General features: G+C 50.7%; 1 protein-coding gene across 1 annotated transcript in view; it reads right to left on the reverse strand.

Moving 5' to 3' along the window:
- Positions 1 to 23,968, reverse strand: part of igf2bp2a (insulin-like growth factor 2 mRNA binding protein 2a) — a 68,070-nt gene that overhangs the window by 21,669 nt on the left and 22,433 nt on the right. The window contains exon 3 of the mRNA XM_078404490.1: positions 1,066 to 1,114. Coding sequence (XP_078260616.1) covers positions 1,066 to 1,114 — 49 coding nt within the window. The remainder of the gene's footprint in view (positions 1 to 1,065; positions 1,115 to 23,968) is intronic.

The raw sequence follows: 23,968 nt of genomic DNA on the forward strand, positions 1-23,968 counted from the left end.
CCTCTCACCTTGCCCATGCTGACCCACTCACCCCCTGATCAGGGCTCACACCACATAACCCAGTCAGAGATGCCATTAGGAATTCAAATAGTCTCAAAAGGAGAATGTCCTCGTGCTGGGGTGGTGAGTGGGTGGGTGTCTCTCTGTGTTGATCGGCACAGTGGCTCAGCCAGTAGAGCCGCTGCCTCACTGCTCCAGCGCCCCACGTGCTGTCTGTGTGGAGTTCGCATGTTTCGTTCCAGTGCTTTAGTTCCTTCTCACATCCCAAAGACGTATGGGTTGGCAGTGTGAATTGGCCACTGTAAATTGCCTCCAGTGTGCATGGGGTTAGAATCCAGGAAGAATTAAAGGGAATGTGGGGAGAATAAAATGTGTTGAAGCAGGATGTAGCAATAGGAAGGTGGATGACTAAAACTGGGCTGAAGGGCACATTTCCCGCTGTAGGTCCCTGTTGGTGGGTTGATCAGTGCCTGCGTGCGGCATGGATGGACAGGGTATGTATACATGTGTGTCGCTGGCTGGGCAATACCTTGATCTTTGGATGAATGGGTTAATGTGGATGATGTGTGTACACATGTGTGGAGTGTGCACATGCCAAGCGGTATCACAGGCAGCTCCACGAGACACGGGCAGGTCTACTGCACCAGCACATGGACGAGCAAGGGTGGAAATCCATGGTGGTCTGGTTCGGTATCAGGGGCGTGGAGATAGCTAAACCCTCGACCACAGCTAAGCACTCAGCCCTCCACACACCACAGCTGGCGCTACAAGCCCCAGACTGGCAGTGATCTGTTCAACATCCCACATGGGTTCCCAACTATCCCGACACCCCTAACTGTGACTCTCGCTAACCCCAAATGTGTGCACCTCCCCGAACCCCTGTACATCTCCTCACCCTCCCTCCCCCCACTTTGCACATCTCCCCTCGTGTCTCCCCGAACCCCTGTACATCTTTCCCCCCCCCCACCCCACCTTGCCCACCCCCCTCATGTCTCCCCAGCGACCCCACTGAGGCTTGTGATCGGTTGCCTCTCTGTCTCCCTGCCCGGGGCTGTGGTCACTCACCTCCCACTGCAGATGTGGAGGAATGTTCCGGATCTGAATCTTCCGACTCCTGTAGAGTAACAGAGCACGGCCATCAGCACGATCCAGTGCAGCGTGCACTCGCCCCCCGCTCCCCAGCTGCGCAGCCTGAACCTCCCACCCGTGCAGCCTGGACCTCCCACCCGTGCAGCCTGGACCTCCCACCCACACAGCACAGCCCCGTGCAGTACGGACCTGCCACTCGTGCAGCATGGACCTGCCACTCGTGCAGTACGGACCTGCCACTCGTGCAGTACGGACCTGCCACTCGTGCAGCACGGACCTGCCACTCGTGCAGTATGGACCTGCCACTCGTGCAGCATGGACCTCCCACCCGTGCAGCCTGGACCTCCCACCCACACAGCACAGCTCCGGACCCACCCCTGGCACCAGGCCACAGCCGGTGTCAGGAAGCACCACTGACGCCGACATCCCTTCATCCAAATGCCTGTGAGAACTAGTCAACCTGGCTGGGGTCACTCTAGCCGGGGGATGTGTTCTGGCCACTGAGGGACTGACCCCACCCACCAGTGTGGTGTGGCACCGGGCACCAAAGATAATAGAGCAGAGCAAGATAGACCACTCGACCCTAAAAACCGTAGTATGTCATGGTGCCATTTTAGTAGGCAGAAACTTGCAGAAACATTTTAAAAGAAAAATAACAAAAATCTGTGAATTGATAGATGAGATATATTCTGCATTTATATGGTATCATCACACATACTCAGTGCTGGTCAATACCACCTTCTCCAACCTCCTATACACATCAACTGGCTCCCCACAGGGCTGTGTCCTCTCACCCCTGCTCTTCATTCTGTACACTGACGACTGCAGGTCCACCCAGCCAAACTGTTATTTGGTCAAGTACGCTGATGACACAGTTCTCCTATCTCTGTTCTCAGGCCCCTCACAACACCACAGCTCAGATCTTCATGAGTTCGTGGAGTGGTGCGACAACTCCTGTCTTGAACTAAATGCAAACAAGACCAAGGAGATGGTAGTGACCTTCTCCAACAAGCAGAGGGAACTGGCTGTGGCAGTCATCACCACTATCCACGGGAAGCCTGTGGAGATTGTTGAGGAATACAAGTACCTGGGCACAGTCTTCGACAACCTGCTGAAATCTGCCTCCAACATAGAGGGTATCCTCAGGAAATGCCAGCAGCGGCAGTATCTCCTGAGGAAGCTCAACTTCTTTGGGGTCAGCAAGGACATCCTCATAACGTTTTACTAATCCATTGAGAGTGTCATCACTCCATCAGAACAGAAACCGCCTGCAGAGCACAGCCAAAGTCTGTTCCAAAATTATTGGACTCCCTGTCAGAGCCCTCTCTCCACCCTATGCGGCCAGCAGATGCTGAGGTCAGCTGGCAGGATTTTACAGGACCCCTCACATGTCCCGTTCTCTGCGTTTGAGTGGCTCCCTTCAGGATGCCCAGGCTGTAGGACACAGAGGAGAAGGCCAACCTTTGTCCCCAAGGCCGTTCAGCTCCTCAACTCCCCTGTCTCGCTACTCACCCTGCAAATCCCCCCCCCCCCCCCTCCCCCAATAGTTTTTGTACTCCTCTACGTGTCTTTGTAAATTGCCCCACGGGGACAAATAAAGTGTTTTGAACTTTGAACCTTGATACTGTTGCCCCACAACACCGATTACACTGCGAGAGGCAGAACGAACGGCGGGTTTTGCTTACTAAAATGGCGGACGATCCGCTGCTTTGCGTACGACACTTCAGTATAAATGATTTTGACAGAGTGGATCATCTTGCTCCTCTAGTATTTTGCCGGGCACACAAAGGGTGACAGTGCCTCATCCCCAGACGCCAGGCATCATCAGTCATGCCGGGGGCTGGCCAGATCCCCCCTTCCCCCCCCCCCCAGCTTCACAGACACTTCACCCGGCCAACCCTACCCGTCTACTCACCCACACCCCGATCCGTGACCATATCACCCCCGTCCTTTACAAACTCCACTGGCTCCCCATCCCCCAGAGAATCCAGTACAAAATCCTCCTCATGACCTACAAAGCCCTCCATAACCTGGCCCCATCCTACCTGACCGACCTCCTCCACAGGCACACTCCCACCTGCACCCTCCGCTCTGCCGCTGCCAATCTCCTATCCCCCCACATCCGGACCAAACTCAGATCCTGGGGGGACAGGGCTTTCTCCATCGCTGCTCCCACCCTCTGGAACTCACTACCCCAAACCGTCAGACTCCTCGACACTCACCACATTCAAAACATCACTGAAGTCTCACCTGTTCAGTACTGCCTTCAACCACTGAAGGTCACCTCACCTTCTGTCTCCTTTCTCTGTTCGTTTACTTATTTATCTATTTATTCACTTCCCTATGTTCTCTAAATCCCTGTAAAGCGTCTTTGAGTATATGAAAAGCGCTATATAAATGTAATGCATTATTATTATTATTATTATTATTACACACACTTTGTCTTAGTCGCATCTGAGATAAGGCTTTCCATTCTAGGACAACCGAGATGTCCTTGTTCTTTAGTAAACATGGTCCGTCCGTCCCGCCCCCCGTCCCCCCCCCCACTGACATAGATGGACCTATCACCCGCTTCTCTAGTATCCCATAGTTCTGCTCTCGCTCCCCCTCCCCTCATAAGGAATAAGGATAGAGTTCCCCACGTCCTCACCTTTCAACCCACCAACCTCCACATCCAACACATCATCCTCTGACATTTTCAACACCCCCAACGTGACCTCACCACCATTACATCTTCCCATTCCCCCCCCTTTCTGCTTTCCACTCCATCTGCAACTCTTTCGTTCATTCATTCCCTCCCACCTAAACCACCCTCTCTCCAAGTGGAGAACAACACACCTGACCTCGTAAACATGGCAGTCAGCACCAGGAACTGGCTCTAGGGGTGAAGGGGCCAGAGCATTCTCTGATGCACCCATCCTGAAGTGTCCCCACTACTCCACGGCATGATTTGAGAGAAGGCCAAGTGGCTGTGAACGTGTCCCACCAGGGTATCATGGCTGATCCAGCAGCTCGGCTCCACTCCTCGCCTGTATCCCCTTGGTATCCTCTTGAATAGGCCCAAGAGCCAAATATCCACAGCCCTCAGACAGTTAATACCCTTCAAGCACAGGCTGGCTGCCTGTGGTTCAAGATATAATGGAAAGGAAATGCAACTCATGACAATGAGCAGGTTACATGTCCTCCAGAGCTCATGTGACAGCTTGTGCTCTGGTCCATGTATAATTAAACAATCACCTACTACAAAGCATCAAGTTCCTAGCCAGCATCTAGATCGGCCAGGTTGGCCTGGCCTCCCGGGCCATCTCATCATTGGGCCTCCAGTTGGGATCTGGTGGCCCGCGAGTGTGGCCCGTGACGGGAGCCAGGTTCAGGAGCCAAGCACCACAGGGCAGGTCAGAGCGGCCTGGTAGCCAACCTCAATAGGACGCAGGTACAGGCAGCTGTTCAATCAGCATTGTGGTCAAAGGCTCTCTTCAAACAGATAACTTGACAGGTTCCACAACAAATGACCGGCTTCAGTTACACAGCAGCAATCTGATACAAAGCTGAGACCAAGCAACAATGTGAGCCACTGTCGTGGCTGCCTCACAGAGCAGGCCTCACCGTGTTTCAACATAACCTCACACTCAGCTCAAGTACACGACCGATGCACATATCCAAGGTATCACAAAATGCTGGAGTAACTCAGCAGGTCAGGCAGCATCTAGGAGAGAGGGAATGGGTGACGTTTCGGGTCGAGACCCTTCTTCAGACATATCCATCTTCATGTCGCTGACACAGTGAGACCACGCCTCACTTACTGACATACTGGCGATCACAGGCTGCAGTCTTCGGCCCCCCTGCCTCCCATCTCCCCCTCATGTCAGCAGCAGCCCAGGTCACGCAGGCTGAGAGTACAACACGTGTTGCTGGCCAGTGGACAGTGGGTCTGTGCCTGCTTGGGGGGGGGGTGAATGTTTGCGGCCAACTTGGGATGGATGGCTGGTCTGGGCTGGATAAGGTGGGGGGGGGGTGCATGTAGGTGGGCTGGCGATGGGGGGGGGGTTACTTGTCACAGTGTAGAGCGAGGGGGAAGAACGAGAAGAAAGGGAGGAGAGGGAATGGAAAAGGAGAAGGGGAGAGGTGAAAGAGGGGGAGAGGTGAGAGAGGGGGAGAGGTGAGAGAGGGGAGAGGTGAGAGCGGGGGAGAGGTGAGAGAGGGGGAGAGGTGAGAGAGGGGGAGAGGTGAGAGCGGGGGAGAGGTGAGAGCTGGGAGAGGTGAGAGAGGGGGAGAGGTGAGAGAGGGGGAGAGGTGAGAGAGGGGAGAGGTGAGAGCGGGGGAGAGGTGAGAGAGGGGGAGAGGCGAGAGAGGGGGAGAGGCGAGAGAGGGGGAGAGGTGAGAGCGGGGGAGAGGAGGAAGTGAGAGCGGGGGAGGGCAGAGCAAGTGAGCAGGAGAGACTGAGGATTCACAGTGCAGAGGAGAGGCCGTTTGTCTGAGAGAGACAGAGCAGTGAAAGAGACAGAAAGAGAGAGGGAAGTGACAGAGAGGCAAGGGGAGGGGTGGTTTAGAAGTCTTGGAACAGGGCTCTTTTAAGTAGGTTTGTGTTGCTGGTATGCTTTAAACTAGTGTGTGGCTGGAGGATGAAGAGACTACACGGGAACTGAAAGTGAAACTGTGGAGGACTATTCCAAGCTGGGATCACACGCTGGGTGTCGGCTCCTCTACACGGCCCTCATCACCTCCCTCACCACCGGGTCGTCAGGCAGACCCTGGTGTGGGGTCCACCCTCTGCACCACCCGTGGGTAAACAGCTGGAGCAGCTCCTGGTGCCAACACCGTCACAAATCAGGCACCCAGCCTGTGGGCAGCTTCAAGCAAATCCAACCTGGTGCTTGCAACACTGAATGTCTGTTGCTGGCCACAAAAGCTGCTCCGGAAGATTCCCTGCTTAATTATAGGTCAGCTAAATCCCTGCTGAAACTAAGCCACGCTGCTTAGTGTAGTAAGCCGAACATAGAGATCCCCCATTCCAACAGGTGAATAGACTGGAACACAGCTGCCTGCACACATGACATGGACACACACTAGAACACATGGATACACAACACATGGACCCACAACGTTAGTACACATGGACACACAACTCGTACACATGGTCACACAACGTTAGAACACATGGACACACGTTAGTACACATGGGCACACGTTAGTACACATGGACACACAATGTTAGAACACATGGACATACAACGTTAATACACATGGGCACACAAAGTTAGTATGCATGGACACACAACGTTAAAACACGTGGACACACAACGTTAGTACACATGGACACACAACATTAGTACACACGGGCACACAAAGTTAGTACGCATGGACACACAACGTTAGTACACAGACACACAACGTTAGTACACATGGGCACAGTGTTAGTACACTTGGACACATGACGTTAGTACACATGGACACACATTAGTACACATGGGCACGCACATGGTTGCTGCCCCCACACATGTGTGCACCAGATGTCAGGGATTGTTGGTCACTGTCTCTCCCCACCACCTGTCTCACCCACTGTGTCCCAGGGCAGAAGGCTGCCTGTTTTCTATGAAAATTTACCACACTTGGGCCTTCTGGGCAGAAGTGAGAATGTCTCCATTATAAACTGGGGACAGTTTTAGCACATTCCACCATGTTTCAATTTGGGATCACCTGGGGGTGAAAGTTCCATCAGACTCTCGTTGCCATCCTAATCCATTTGCTTCTCAAATGCGGGGCAGTCTGACACAGTGGCACTGACTCTGAACGGCCTTCCACAGGGCTGCAGCAACTGCCTCAGGTCTGGCACTCAATGCAGGCAGCAGTCCCGGCAGCCAGACCTCCTCACAGGGCAGTCTGGGGGAGGAGGGGGGGCTGCCTGCCAATGGGCTCCACAGGACCAACACTACATCAATGCAGGGACAGCCCAATCAGCACAGCGAACTGTGCAGACAGACTGGATCCCAGACCCCTGGAGGAGGGAGCAGAGCAGCCAGAGAGCACGAGAAACCGAAGCGAGGCAGCGGCTCAGAACTCAAGCCTGCCACCCCATTCAATAAGATCATGGCTGACCTTTTACCTCAGTGCTATTTTCTTGCACTTTAATGCCCTTAATACCTCAAAACCTGTCCACCTCGATCCTGAATATAGAGGCAAGACTTCACTGCTCTCTTGGGTAGAGAACACCTTCGCTACAGAAACATTAACTCATCCCGTCAAAGCTTGCACGTTTTTAATGTATGTTTCAAGGAGATCGCCTCACATTATAACTCAGGTCATACTGCTCTAACCTGGAGTCAATCTTGTGTTCCTCTGCTACACTGCATCCATCTCAAGTGTATCCTTCCATTCAGTAGGGAGAATACAATATTCCGTATGTGGTCTCACCAGGGTCCAATATAATTGCAATAAGAAATCTCTACGCTCTAACTCAAATCCTCTGGCAATGGACCTTTACCTTCCTAATGTACTCTACACAAGTATTGTAGAAGTTTGATAAAGTATACAAGTTGCGCACACAAGCATTGAACACTTGCCTTCCCCACCCCCACTTCCCCCTCCCTTCCTCCAACCCCCCGACCCCCACTCCCCCCTCCCCTCCCCTCTCAACATCAACGGGCCTCACGCTACGCAGCGAGTTGGGGCCAGCAGCGAGGGGAGTCGGGGCCAGTGGCGAGGGGAGTCGGGGCCAGTGGCGAGGGGAATCGGGGCCAGTGGCGAGGGGAGTCGGGGCCAGTGGCGAGGGGAGTCCGGGCCAGTGGCGAGGGGAGGCCAGCGGCAAGATGAGTCGGGGCCAGTGGCAAGGGGAGGCCAGCGGCAAGGTGAGGCCAGGCCAGCGGCGAGGCGGGGCCAGCGATGAGGCGAGACCGGGCCAGTGGCGAGGCGAGACCGGGCCAGCGATGAGGCGAGACGAGTCGGGGCCAGCAACGAGGCGAGGCGTGAAATAAGAAAGTGGAAACTTTCCGCCAAATTCGGAAGGGTTGGGAGGTCTGTTGGTATATAGCTCTGTGACTCTATGACTATGACCATCACTGCTGCTGGGGTTGGCTGAAGTGAGGAAGCAGGCAAAGATCAGTAGTGGGTACAGCAGGAAGATCCTCAAGGTCCCCTTTACGATCAGCTGCACGCCCAGAGTCTGGTCCCTGCATGTACACACGCATGCCTCGTGTCTGTGCAAGTCCGTGCTCTTGGAGTGAGCCTCACCTGTGGCAGTGGGTCTTGCCTGGAGCACACTCCTGCCAACCGAGGTGGGTGCCCACCAGTTACTATGGAGGATGCCCAGGTCACAGCTGGCTGCAAGGCCCAGTTTCCCGGCCTGAGCAGTAACCATGGGTTACTCAGTTCACAGGCCCACTCAGCTTGGCCATAGAATCGAGTGAGGGTTTGTGGACACGTTACGACTGCCTTCATCCTCCTGCACAGCCGTGAGTACATAGAACAGTACAGCACAGGAACAGGCCCATCAGCCAACAAATTTCTGTGCCAAACATGGTGCCAAATTAATCTCCTCTGCCTGCACGTAATCCATATTCCGGAATTCCACGCAAATGCATGTGCCACTTAAACAACACTATCATATTTTCCTCCACCACCACTGGTAGCACATTCCAGGTACTCACCACCCTGTGTAAAAAAACCTGCTCGCACATCTCCTTTAATCTTTCCCCCTCTCACCTTGATGCTATACCCTCTAACTGTCCACTCTATCTATGCCTCTCATATTTTTTTATAAAGTATTATCAGTTTATAAAATCTGGTTCCTCAAGTCAATACTGCAAAGTCTGGGCGTGGAGAGGGTGATGTTAACCCAACACCCCATCTGCTAGGGAAGATCACACAGCACTCAGTCACGGAGAGATATGCCATGGAAACAGGCCCTCGAGTCCATGTTGACCATCAACCACCCTTTTTTTGTTCTCCCCACATTGCTATCATCACCCCCAGATGCTACCTCTCCCTCACACATAAGGGGCAACTTATAAAAGGCTAATCAACCTCCCAGCCCACGCATCTTTGAGAAGCGAGAGGAAACCGAAGTACCTGGGTAATCTTACGTGCAAAGATTACAGGGAGAAGGTGCAAACTCCACACATACAGCTCCAGAGACTGGGTTGCTCCCAAGGCTCCAGAGCTGTGAGACAGTGGCTCTGCCACCTGTGCCTCTGCCTCTCATTGTTTGAGGAGCTTCATGAGATCTCTCCCCAGTGTGAGTGCCCATGGGGGTGGGGCGGAAGGTGGAAGCCTAGTTGCGACCTTCTGACCTACCCAACCAATTCCACGGGCAAACGTCACAAACCCGTAACAGAATTGAACATTGATGGAAAACTGTCTGAATTTCCAACCACTAAAGCACAGATTTAAGGTGAGAGGGGAACAGTTGAAAGGAGACGTGTGGGGCAGGTCTGTTGCACTGGGGGGGGGGGGGGGGGGGTACCTGGAACATGCCGTCAGGGTGGTGGAGGCAGATACAATAGTGGGATTTAAGAGGCTTTTAGACAGCAACGTGGATATGCAAGAATGGAGTGATATGAATCGTGTGCAGACAGAGGAAATAAGTTTAAAGTAGTGCCATGTTGGCACAGACATCGTGGGCCACAGGGCCTGTTCCTGTGCTGTGCCTCTTTTAATGTACCTCTTTAATGGCCCTACTCCCGTTTCCAATGCAGGCTCATTCCAGGGTGACTGTTATCTTCCACACCATCTGCCCAGGTGCCCAGGGTATATTTGATGAAAGGATCCCATATCGTGCCCAGCCTAACAGCCAGGATCTGCAATCCTTGTCTGTGTGCAGTTTGCATGTTATCCCCCTGTGTACTCCTATTTCCTCCCACAACCCAAAGACATCCGAGTTGATAAGTTAAATGGCCACTTTAAATTCTTTCTAACCAGTAGGCGATTGGTAAAATCTGCAGGAAGTTGAGAACGTCAGGAAAATTAAAAAAACAAGATTAATGTTGGACCATTGACAATGGGAGGTTGCCGGTCAGTGCGGACACAATAGGCTGAAGGGCAGTGTTCAATGTTGCATCTCTACCTGTGTCTAAAGCTCGAGTCAAGGTGAGGAGATGCAGGGCAGGTGCAGAGGCCGGGACAGACTAGACATCACACGGACAACATTCCCAGCAACTCTGCAACATGGTGCCTCTCGGGGGCCTGCAAGTGGCATTAGAGAGCAGCAGTTTCCCTGTGTACAGGGAATTGGGGAGAAGACCAGGTCAAAGCAAAGCATCATCCAACTGGAACACACCCCACCTTTGAAGGCATCCACCTGCTCATATTCAAGCACATGACAATTCACGCCAGGCCCCTCAACTTCATCCTGCTCCCCTCTAAACAGACGGCACTCACTCCTCAGGCCCCCACACTTCCTCCCTTCATACTTCAGGGCCGCCTGCTTCATCAGTGTGACTGGCTCCTCCTAGTGCCAGTCACTCCCCTGCTCACTATTAACTGTGACCGTTCTCTCACAAGGGGAGAAGACACACAGGGAGCTGTTATGCTGGGCAGTCAGGTCCTGATTACTTACAGCAGGAACATGCTCATCCATATTCACAGACGCACCAGAAATCACCCCGCATTAATACCGGTGTGCTTTTTATATACATCCCATTTATTTATATAATTATTTACTTATATATCTGCAGTTCTTTGTTCCCACAATGATAATACCATACTCGGTTACATCGGACAATCGCAATAGAGGACACCATCCCCCCCCCCCCCCCCCCCGTATATATACAGAAGAACGGTGTCCGTTATTGTGATAGTCCACTATAACCGAGTAAGGAATCATCATTGTATGTAGTTGAAACAAACAATTGCATATGATAGTTAATACACAAAGAATACAAAGTGTTGGAGTAACTCAGCAGATCGGGCAGCATATCTGGAGAAAATGGATAGGTGATTCAGTCTGCTGAATTACTCCGGCAGATGGTCCTGTTTCACCTTAAAAGTAGACTTGATGCCGCTGGGCTGCACCAGTGAGCCTTTCTTCACCGGCTCCACCCCCCCCCCCCCCCCCCCTCACCAGATTCTTCCTGTTGGCCGTCGTTTTGTTTGCTCCCCACTCCCACCGCCACCTCTTCCTCCCATCATTTTGCCCAGACCGCCGCTCCCAAGGTGAAGTGTGCCAGCGACTCCGGGGAAGAAGGAGGAGAGGCGCCGGTGGAGCGGACAAAGCGACGGCCGACAGGAAGAAGCGCCAGCTGGTGGGAGGGGAGGGAACCGCACGGTGACCAAGCGCGTCCTGTCGGCGGCAGTGGCCTGCATAACGTGCTGCCGGCCAGGGGCTACAACATGGGCCGCAACGACAAGCGTGCAACTTGCTTGGTGAAGAAGGGCTCACTGGTGCACCTTGCGAGCGGGGATGGCGTCAGAGGCTGGCTGGAGATCTGGTGCAATCCAGAGGTGGAGTCGGCAAGTCCACCCGCTATGACTGAAATCTGTTGTAACGGAGTTGTTAAAACGAGGATATATACATATATTTATGTATACACACACACACAGTATATATAGATTATATTTTTTCAAGGCCCCCCTCGGTCATGGCTGACTATGGGTGATGCATCCTGGTTGTTGGCTGCTTGCTCCAAACCTCGGCTAGAGCAGCGTCGATGTGTGGTCGGATGCAAGCCTGAGCGATGTCATATGAAGGACAGGCTGTTGCCCATGCAGCACGTCCCCCCTCTCCACGTCGCTGATCGATCGAAAGGAACGGCAGAGCCATTACAGTTTGGCACCAGCACCGTCGCAGGAGCTGCCAGAACGAGGTTGTAGACAACGACAAACTGCCTTAGCAACTCCGACTCTGGATTTTCTTGAGTTTACTCCTGGAGCCTTTTCCATGACTGGATATGGCCACATGGCAGTGGAGGTTTTAGATCAGTTTTCCCTCTTCTAGATGGACTGCCTTCCCAGGCTGACGAGCCTCATCTGCCCGAGACTCGTGGAGGCGGGAGCGTCTAACTTCCCGTCTATAGAGCACCTGCTCACTGCAGCCTTCATCCGCCTTCCCAGCCGTTGTGACGCTCCACTAAAGTCAGCCATTATCCTCCGCCTGTTTCACCGTTGAGGTCTTGGTTGGATAGCTCTTTGTCAGGGTGACCTTACCGCCATGGGTGACCCTACCAGGAGCATAGCTCCAGACGGCATCGTCTCAGGATCTCAGGACCACACAAGCTTCTCGACCACGACATGGTGACAATTCACGGAGATTATATATATACACATATATATACACTTAGTCACATGTGGCGGCGCCGTAATGGCTGCGGCTCGCTGGCAGTCTGTTTGTCCTTTTTTGTTTGTGTGTTGGTGTTGGGGGTTTATTTTCGGCTGTGTATGTGAGGGGGGTGTGGGGGGGGGAAATCTTTATTTTTTTAGGTCTCTTCCTCGGGGCGCGGCTCTGCCGCGGGACTTAACAGCGTCCAGTGCGGCTCGGCCGCGGGGCCTTCCATCGCCCGGTACGGCTCGGCCACGGGGCCTTCCATCGCCCAGTACGACCGCGGGACTTTCCAGCGCCCGGTGCGGCTCTGCGGGGGCTTTGCGGGTCGGTCGCCTCGGTAGGGGTCGAGCTGTCTGTCCGTGGGAGAGGCATGGGGGAAGAGAGAGGAAGTTTTTTTGCCTCCATCACAGTGAGGGGGTGTTTGGAGTCACTGTGATGGATGTTTGTGTTGGGGTTGTGTGTTTTGTGTTCTTTGTTGTTTTTTTTTGCTCTGTGACTGCTGGCAAATTAATTTTGTTCGGTAAAACAAATGACAATAAAGCTATTCTGTATTCTGTATACACACACAGTAGATATATATAGAGTGAATATATTATATTACTAATATATATTAATATATATATATATATATATATGTATACACACAATGCGCACATGCACATGCCTGTTTGTGAACACACAGGCATAATCACATGCATGCATAAGACATGGGCTTGCTCTCGTACACACACAGAACCACGCATGTATGCAGAAAAACACGCAAACACAAATACACACAAGTATGATGACCATGAAATGGAAACATTCAGAGGTTACAATCAAAGAATTCCAGTGAGGTGAATCATCACCACAGAACTCTTTTGTCAGACTCAGCTGAAAAGTAACTAAAATTAACTTGTTAGGATTCAGCATTCTGCATTATTTTGCAGCAACCCGTGCACCTTGAAGGAACAGCCCCATTGCCGTGTTTCACTTCAATGTGAGAAACACGCGTGCAGATAACAACGGCTCGCTTTTAGCCTGGTCACCAAGAGTGAATACACAACAGGTACCAGTGTTCAGTCGGGGGCCCCTGCGGGGGTGGGGCCACTGTTGGGAGGGACCAGAGTGGGACCATTGGTTGGAGGGCCACAAACCCTGCAGAAACAGTGAGTGCTGGGACACCGGCTGGATCAGAGGATCCTGTTCTAAACACATACATCTTTTGATGCGCCGTGCCCATGACATTCCCTCTCTCTATACAGATGCTGCCCAACCTGCTGAGAATATCCCTGCGGGTCTCCGCGCCCTCGCCCACTTGCCCCAAATTCTGGTATAATTTTCAACTGACCACCATCGTTGTCTCACTCCCCCACAGGGCCACTTTCCTGCCAATGACCCCGTCTCCCTCTGTCCATTTCATGCACTTTATCAGCCTCATGATGCACATTAACTCACCCTCCTCCTTTGTCCCAATTAACACCACCATCCTCCCTATCCCCTGCATAGTGCCCACATTAACCCCTCCCTCCTCCCACTCCCTGTATTCTATGTCCGTCGCCCACATTAGCCCCATCATCCTCCCTATCCCCTGACCCCTCCGTGTTGCCCACATTAACCCCTCCCTCCTCCCACTACCTGCACCCCCTTCCTGTTGACTACATTAGCCCCATGCTCCCCCTACTCCCACCTTGCTCTCTCTCTGGGAGCAGGGCTGTCCACCAGCAGGTCTTAGACATTCAGAGACCAGCCTTGCTGGAGATTAAGCCTTGCTGTTCCCCAACCAATCTCTGATTCCTAGTCAGCCGCATCAGTCCACGGTGGCCTGGGAATCGCTCCCTCCGCTGTGGGCTCATGAGGAACCAGCCCTCCCCTCATCATCCCACTCATTGACCAAAGCACCCTTCCACCTCTGCCATCTCCAACACTGCCTTCTCCAACACTGCCACCCAGATCTACAAGGAGCTGACCTCTCCCCAGCCCGGCCCCTGCTCTTCCATCAGCAGCTCTCCTTTCACCTGCCCCTCCCACTCTCCCCATCACTGATGCCCTCATACTGAATGCAGAGCTGCTGCGACTGAGAGCACATTGACGTACTCTGATAACTCTCCACAAATTTAAGCATCAGCTTTTATTTTAAAATCACACGATGAAAAAGACTTCAAACCTCACTGCAAATGACAGCTAATTACGGGTGGCACGGTGTGCAGTGCTTTCAGCGACGGAGTCCCGGGTTCGATCCCGACTGTACAGAGTTTGACTTTCTCCCTGTGGGCTTTCTCCGAGATCTTCAGTTTCCTCCCACACTCCAAAGATGTACAGGTTTGTAGGTTGTGTAGGAAAATAACTGCAGATGCTGGTTCAAATTGAAGGTAGAAACAAAATGCCTGACCCGCTGAGTTACTCCAGCAAACCTTCAGGTTTGTAGGTTAATTGGCTTGGTAAAATTGTAAATTGACCCTAGTGGGTGTAGGATAGTTAGTGTTAGTGTGTGGGGATCGCTGGTCGGTGCAGACTCGGTGGGTCAAAGGGCCAGTTTCCACGCTGTATCACTAAACTAAACTTAAAAAATTGTGCCAGGTCACTGTGGCAATCAGTGACTCCAGTCATTCAGTAAGCTAGACCTCATGATCTGCGGTGTACTCACACTGATCGGCTGGTCAAAAGTGGAATGGAAGGAACAGAGCCCAGGTTCTGAATGTGTTTGGTGACTGCATGCACCTGCAGTTGTAATATCCCTTACTCTGCAAAGGGAGCACTGGAGAGTCTGAGAGTGGAGGGGGGGAACTGCAAGTTATCCACAGGTCCAACCCAGGAGCTGCCCCTGAGAGTGGCAAAAAGTAGTCACTTTGTCATCCATCTCTATTACTATTGAAGATAGACACAAAAAGCTGGAGTAACTCAGTGGGACAGGCAGCATTTCTGGAGAGAAGGAATGGTGACGTTTCGGGTCGAGACCCTTCTTCAGACTGGTTAGGGAAAGGGGAAACAAGAGATATCGACGATGATGTGGCGAGATAAAGAACAATGAATAAAAGAAATGCAAAAAAGTAACGATGATAAAGGAAACAGGCCATTGTTAGCCGTTTGTAGTTGAAAATGAGAAGCTGGTGCGACTTAGGTGGGGGAGGGATAGAGAGGGAATGCCGGGGCTACCTGAAGTGAGAGAAGTCTATTGCCATCACTGGGTAACCAGAACAAGCATGGGAGAACTTCCAGTCTACACATTTAAACATTCCCCAATCCACTCACTGCTGGGAGAATTGCTTTATATAAACTGAGGAAGCTCAAAAAAAAATCACTCAATGAACAGGAATTTATTTGGAAATAATTTTATCCATTCCTTCTGTAAAACCAGAATGAGGAAGTGGTAACTTAATGAGTTCCACCTGGGTGCAAAGAGAACAAGCAACCGGCAGAATCAACCATCTCCCAGTTGATGCCCTTCTCATCGATTCCCCAACCAAAACAGCAACGGCAAACAATCAAATACCAAGCATGCACCCCCCCCCCCCCCATTACCAAACCACAGCTTGGGGTACAGCTAAAGACTCAGAGTGACGCACGCTCTCCCACACACATCACACACTCCCAGGGCAGGAACAAGGGTTAGACACAGAGTGATGCTCCCTCTACAATGTCCCTTCTTACACTCCCAGGGCAGGAACAGCAGTTAGATACAGAGTGACCATCCAACTCTTTGTCTGGCCACACACAAATCGAGACCCTCTGGTGAACTCATTGTCCCGACTCCGGTGCCTTCACCTGGAGCTTTGAAGGAGGTTTTCGAATTGACCATGGGAGCATGCAAGAGTGTGAGCGCACACTCGGCAGTGTGGTAGAGGTGCCACGAGATAACAGAGTGAGCCAGCAGTGAGAAAGTGCTACCTCGGGCCACTACCCCACACAAGGAATACCGACCGGTCACAACGTGGTAACAGTTTTACATCAAAAGTTCCTCCAGTACTTTAGTTCTTGCTCAAGATTCCAGTGTCTGCATTCTCTTGTGTCTCTATTGAGAGTGTTTTAGTTTCACCTGAAACCGGGACATTAAACATGAAAACAAAGTTCCTGTAAGGACTCGTTTAAGGAAGGAAGTTAACGTGTTTGAAAGAGGTTCAAAGAATATTCACTTGACCGACATGTGGAATGGATGTGTTGTCTAATGAGGAAAGATTAGTTTGTCTGGGTATGTTTCCACTGGAGTCAGAGAGGACTTCTTGAAACACATGAGATCCCAGAGACTTGACAGAGAGAATACGGAGAGGATGTTTCCTCGTGCGGGAGAAGTTAGAACAGAGGTCACTGTTTGAAAACCAGATGTCGCCCCTTTAAGAACGATGAGGTAAAATATTTTCTCTGAGAGGGGGGTGAGACTTGAGCTCTCTTCCACAAAGAGTGGTGGAGGCAGTCTGAATATTTTGAGGCAGAAGTAAACAGATTGTTGATAAGCAAGTGGGTGAAATGTGAATGCAGAAATATGGTTTGAGGTTACAATAAGATCTGCTGTCCTCTTGCTGAATGGTAGAGCAGGCTTGAGGGACCAAGTGGTTTACTGCTCTAAAACTGCATGTTAATACATAATGCAAAATCATGTTTAACAAGTTCTATTTTAGGCGGGACCAACAGAATAGTCATAATCATACAGCACGGACGCAGGCCCTTCGGTCCAACTCACCATGCTGACGAAGATGCCGATCCATGACAGTCCCATTTGCTTGCATTTAACCCATAGCCCTCTAAACCTTTCCTATCCAAGTATTTATCCAAATGTCTTTTAAATGTAGTTATAACAGGTGCCTCAACTACTTCTTCTGGCAGCTCATTCCATATACCCATCACACTCTGTGTGAAAATATTGCCACCCTGGTTACTAATAAATTTTCCCCCATCTTATACTACTAAAACTCAGATCTTGTGAATAAATGAATATGTTTGTTTATATATTTCAGTGATTTCGGCTGATTTCGGCAAAACGGTGAACCGTAGCGCCACAATTATTGCACCGCCTTAATCACCACGCTGAACGCTGCTGGAAAATGATATTTTTATTTAATTTGGTCGTATATTGTTTAAGTTACAGAGGTTTTAAAGTTAAAACTTTTTTTTTCTAAGCCTTTTATTGAAGGCCTTCAGCATGTGACATCACAATGCCCCTGTGAGATGAGCTCGCGCTGCCCCCCCCTCCTACTGATTTATTGAAGGTTTTCAGCGTGGCGCTGCTGTGCGTCTGTGCGCACGCGCGTCCTCTCCTCACTCGCACCAACGACATGGACGCAGTTAGAGGAGCCGCCCGCCCGCGATCACCGGCTCCCCTCTCCTCTCTCCCCTTGTTTCTCTCATCTCTCCCACACCCGGGAGACCCTCTCCCCGCTATCGCCCGGACCCAGCGCGCCGCCGCCCTATCCGTCTCCAGTAGACCGGGCTTGGCCACGCCACAGTAACGGCCGCGCTCCGCAGCTCCCTCCTCCTCCCCGCACGATCCGTAAGTGCTTTTCGCCGGGACCACGGGGGGGGGGGGGGCTGGTAGGGAAAGGGGGGTGGGGGAGAGTAACGGTGGGGGCGACGGGGAGGGTGGGAGAAGGAGAGAGTGGGGGTGGGAGGAGGCAGAGTGGGACTGGGGGTGGGGGGGTTGGTGCTGGGGGCAAGAGAGAGTAGGGGAAAGGGGTGTGCTGGGGAAAGGGGGGGGTGGGGGAGAGTAAGAGTGTGTCTGGGGGAGAGAGAATGGGGGGGGTCTGACAATGGGGACTGGGGAGGGGGACAACAGGGGTCGTGCGGTGGGGGAAAGAGGGGTACTGGGAAAAGGGGAGGTCCCAACCCCTCCCTCCCCCCTCCCCCCTCCCCCCTCCCCCCCCCCCACCAGATTGTTGGAATCTGGAAACCACTGCCTGAGTCGATGGTGGAAGTTGATACTTTCACAACATTTAAGAAATATCTAGAGGAGCACTTTGTTCACCAAGGTATAATAATAATAATAATAATAATAATAAATTTTATTTGTCACGTGTAGGTTGGCACAGGGTCAACGGTACAATGAAATGTATTTGACAAAACATCGGGTCACCTCAGCAGTAATATTCTCACCTCAACAGTAATATTCCCACCTCAGCAGTAATATTCTCACCTCAGCAGTAATATTCTCACCTCAGCAGTAATATAAAGCAGGTACAGAAAGCTACAGACAATGTGCTGCTAAATGAGACGAGTGCACAATGGACGATCCACCTGTTTCATGCTTTATTACCCCATGAGTACTTTACCACATCGCATGGTGTCAGGCCTGACTGCACCCAATGTTATAATAAGAGAGGACTGTCTCCACCAATGCTTTATTCCAAGATCATACAGTGATGATCTAAGTATCTCATTATTATGTACAACTCTATTAGGCCCTTCAGCCTCCACTGCCCCAAGGAAAACAAACCCAACTTATCCAATCAGGCAAATCTTCCCTGCTGAATTTCCTCTGCACCCTCTCAAGTGCAGTAATGTGGCCCACTAATTAACTATGCCACTGATTACCCATCCCCAACAACACTGCACTCCTGGCTTATACAGTGACAGATTAGTCCCCTACCAGTCGTGTACCCTAAAGTTATACCTTGACAGATTTCTCCCTCAGATACCATACCCGTGTTATACAGTGACAGGCCATTCCTCCAATAGCACTGCACTCTGTAGCAGATCTGCCTCCGCCAGTAATGTGTCCAATTTAAACAGACGGACCCACCCCATGTATTTCTGTGAAGACATAACAAAATGTATTGATGAAAACAGTGCACTTTATGTCATCAACATGGACTGAAAGACAAGAGCCTATGGGATCCAAGGCAACTGGATTCAAAATGAACAGTGGTAGAAGCAGAGGATCATGGTGGAGGGTTGTTTATATGACTGGAAGCCTGTGGTCTTCCACAGGTATCAATGCCGGGATCCTTGCTCCATATCCTGAAGATTCATGATTTAGGTATGACTGCAGGAGGTATGATTAGTAAGTTTGCAAATGATAAAAAGACTGTGGTGTTATTGATAGTGAGGAGGGTACTCTTAGCTTGCAGAATAACATTCATCAGTAGGAAGTTGGAAGGAGCAATGTCAGATGTAATTTAATCCTGATACGGGCAAGGTGATGAACCTTGGGAGGACTAATAACCTTAGCACATAACCAATGAAAGGGTTTGGCGCTGGAAAGAACTGAGGAGCTGTGGGAGCTTTATGTACATGTCTATTGGTCCCTACAGGTGGCAGCACAGATGGATAAGGTGGAATGCTTGCCTCTATTAGCCAGGGCATAGAGTGTAAGAGCAGTGTAGTGATGCAACAGCTATAGAAATCAATGGTGGGCTGCCGCTGGAATATTGTGTACAGTTCTGGTTGCTACACAATAGAAGGGACGTAATTGCACTGGAGAGGGTGCAATTGAGTCCCCCAGAAAGTTGCTTGGGGTGAAACATTTCAGTTTAAGGCTGGGTTTGATTTTCTTAGAATGGCAGACGCTGAGGCAGAACTTGATCGAGGTCTGCAATATTATGAGAAGCAGACAGGGAAAGAAGTAAGAAACATTACATACTGGGTACAGTCTAGAAGACATCGGTTTAGGGGAATGCGAAAGCGGGTTCAGCAGCATCTGAGGAAGAATTTCCTCATCCATAGTAGATGGAATCCAGGACACACTACCTGAATGAGTGGTAGAGGCAGGTGTGCTCACATCATTTAAGAAATGTCCAAAGGAGTTTTTGAATCACGATGGCATTAAAGGCTATGTTCAAGTACTGCAGACCTCCCAACATTTGATTTTACAAATTCATAATTTTGATGGCCAAAATTCAGAATTTTATCAGAAAATCATATGGCGCATAATGCAAGTTTTCAACTTACAATGGGGGTTACGTTCCGAGAAACCTATCAGAAGCCGAAAATATCGTGTCGAAATGCATTCAATACACGTGATCACGTGGCCGGAAGCGAGCTGCGGCTCGCTGCATTTTGCACCATCGCAAAGTCGAAATAACGTAAGTCAAAGCATCGTAAGTTGAGGAGCACCTGTAGTGTTGATGAGGGCCAATTAATATGAACATTTATTCATTGTGACTAGACAGGCAAAGACAATGGTACTGCATCAAGATGTCTCACGCCCTATCGCTGATTTTGATGGGCTTGAAATGGTTGTTACATTGTTTTATAGAATATCATTTTACAATTATCAATAGAAGTAATTGCATGCCAAGCAAATCTCTTAAGTGGCATCCTGCGATGAAGTTGGCAGCCTGTGTTCTTAAGAGACAACAGTATCTGGTTAGGTGGGGGAAGTTACATGTAGGCAGGTTCTTTCTGCATATCACATTTGAATTAACAATATTTATGAGTGATCATTTGTACGTACAGATGTCCATCAGTCAGGTGTTCGTAACCTGGAGAGGGCCTGTACTGTATAAAACTGTGACACACCAGCCCCCACAGTATGGTATCCCAGCGTTAAACAGTGACAGACCACATCTCACCAGTACTGGAGGGTGCAACAGTGATATGGTTGGAGAAAGTGTAGGAAAAAAAACTGCAGATGCTGGCTTAAATCGAAAGTAGACACAAAATGCTGGAGTAACTCAGCAGGTCAGGCAGCATCTCTGGAGAGAACGGGTGATGTTTTGGGTTGAGACCCTTCTTCAGACTGATGTCAGAGGAGGGGACGGGACAGAGATAGGATGTAGTCGGAGACGGGAAGACTAGTAGGAGAACTGGGAAGGGGGAGTGGATAGAGAGGGAAAGCAGGGACTATCTGAAGTTAGAGAAGTCAATGTTGATACCGCTGGGGTGTAAACTACCCAAGCGAAATATGAGGTGGGGTTCCTCCAATTTGCGCTGGGCCTCACTCTTAGACAATGGAGGAGGCCCAGGACAGAAAGGTCAGATTGGGAATGGGAGGGGGAGTTAAAGTGCCGAGCCACCAGGAGATCAGGTTGGTTAAGACGGACTGAGCGGAGGTGTTGAGCAAAACGATCGCCGAGCCTGCGCTTGGTCTTGCCAATGTAGAGAAGTTGACATCTGGAACAGCGGATACAGTAGATGAGGTTGGAGGAGGTGCAGGTGAACCTCTGCCTCACTTGGAAAGACTGTTTGGGTGCTTGGATGGAGTCGAGGGGGAGGTAAAGGGACAGGTGTTGCAACCCCCGTGGTTGCAGGGGAAAGTACCTGGGGAGAGGGCGGTTTGGGTGGGAAGGGACGAGTGGACTGGGGAGTTACGGAGGAAACGGTCTCTGCGGAAAACAGTAAGGGGTGGAGATGGTAAGATGTGGCCAGTAGTGGGATCCCAGTGGAGGTGGCGGAAATGTTGGAGGATAATTTGTTGTATGCGACGGCTGATGGGGTGGAAGGTGAGGGGGTATGTAGGTTAATTGGCTGGGTAAATGTAAAAATTGTCCCTAGTGGGTGTAGGATAGTGTTAATGTATGGGGATCACTGGGCGGCACGGACTTGGAGGGCCGAAAAGGCCTGTTTCCGGCTGTATATATATGATATGATATGACAAGGGGGACTCTATCCTTGTTACGAATGGAGGGAGGGGGAGCAAGAGCGGAGCTGCGAGATATTGAGGAGACCCTAGTGAGAGCCTCATCTATAATGGAAGAGGGGAACCCCCATTTCCTAAAGAATGAGGACATCTCCGATGCCCTGTATGGAACACCTGAAGAAGGGTCTCGACCCGAAACGCCACCCATCCCTTCGCTCCCGAGATGCTGCCTGACCCGCTGAGTTACTCCACCATTTTGAGTCTACGTAAAGATGAGGGAGTGGGGGCCTGGAAAACGGAAGTTATTGAAGAGACGGAGAGCATGTGAAGTGTCTTGGACATAGGTAGGGAGGGATTGGACCAGGGGGGATAGAATGTAGGTAGTGTGGAGAGGGTGAGAGTGATGTAGTGGAGAAGGCTCCATCTCTGGGCCTGCTCTGCAATAAAGGTGTGAACAAGCTACCTGTGTCATTAACCCGCTACACCAGATCCGCACCCAGCCCTCTCATAAGTACACCAGGATCTTTTTCCTATCAGGGCTGGGCTCCTGCTCACACAGCAAGGGAGAATGTGCTGCCGGGGATGAGTGAGTCAGTGGGCCTGTGACAGGAAGTGCTAGGTATTCAGTATGTAATCACACAGTAATCTCCCCGCTGACTCACAGCTATTAATTCCAGACATTCTGTGCGCTCTCTGCCCTATGTGGATCAGGAACAGTAATCCGGGAAGAGAGGTGTAAGGAGGCAGGTGAGATCACAGCCTTCCAGAAATCACTGCTTACCAGCTGAAGGGAAGGTGGAGGTCACCGCATTACGGGAACATCACCCGAAACGTCCCAAATCATAAACGGATACCCCGGAACCAACTCTGCCCTGAATCACTCTCCCACACACCAACATTATCTCCCCCCCCCAATTGGGGCACTTCCTGAATAACATCCCGCCACACTATCCCGAATCACCCATCCCCATATTGACACTAACCTGAATCCCCCTTCCCCACATTGACACTGCCCTGAATCACCCACCCCCCAACTCCAAACACAGACTGTGCCCCGAGTCCTGAAATCGCCACCTCCCTCCTGACACCCAGTGCCTGTAAGGCATTGAGATAGGGCAGGACATATTCCAGTCAGGTGTTTAATGTCTGCCTGTGATAAATGTGAACCAGTCAAAGGATGGAAGCTCGGTCCAGGTGAGATGCAGTCATGGTTAAGTTACTGGAAGAATAAACCTATAGTTAAGAGTTCATAACCCATTATAGCAGCTAAGGAAATTTAATAGTTAATACTCTGAAACTTTAGAAAAAACAATCAGTGACAGTGATCACACCAGTGGTCACTAACTTTTTTCAAATCTGCATCCTTCTCCTGTCTGTCCTCTGCATGATTCCAGATCCACCAAGTTGGTTAACTCTTACATGCCAGGCCACTCACTTCAAAAGGGCATATTCTGAAAATGTATTAATGCAGATTTTCAGCAACGATGTACAACAGCAACAGGTTGCAAGGTCCAACAAGGATCAACCACATCAATGCATCATTCTCAGTCACCCCTGGCCTGGGAACTGCCTGTTCAACTTACCCTCCCCTATTCAGGGTACTGAGGCCAATTGACTGGAATGAGCCCTTGGACCAGGAAGCTGTGAAGATTGGGAGTGCTCTCTTGATTAAGTGGAGCTCTGTCAGAATTAAAGCCCAAGAGAACAAAGTATCTTTATTTCATTAGGAGATGAAAAGAAAGGAAGGGAGTTATGAAGGAATATAGTGACGCTGATTGGATGAAGTCTATTTATTTCATTGCAAGGAGTATTGTGGGGAAAGCAGACAAACTTAGAGCCTGGATCAGTGAGACTATGATGTTGAGGCCATTGAGGAAACATGGTTGTGAGAGGGACACGACTGGCAGCTCAATGTTCCTGGGTTTCGATGTTGCAGATGTGAAGCAAAGCAATTTGGGTAGCACTTACAACAAGAAAGTTGCATGCGTTGGAATGGGATTGTACTATAGACCCCTCAATGGCAAGCTGGAAATAGAGGAAGAGCTATGTAGACAGATTACTAAATGATGCCAGAGCAACAGGGATGACAGTGGGTGACATTAACTTTCCAAATATTGACTGGAACTTGCTCAGTGCCAAAG

This window comes from Rhinoraja longicauda, chromosome 8, assembly GCF_053455715.1.
Source record: "Rhinoraja longicauda isolate Sanriku21f chromosome 8, sRhiLon1.1, whole genome shotgun sequence".
In the NCBI taxonomy this organism is placed as follows: Eukaryota; Metazoa; Chordata; class Chondrichthyes; order Rajiformes; family Arhynchobatidae; genus Rhinoraja; species Rhinoraja longicauda.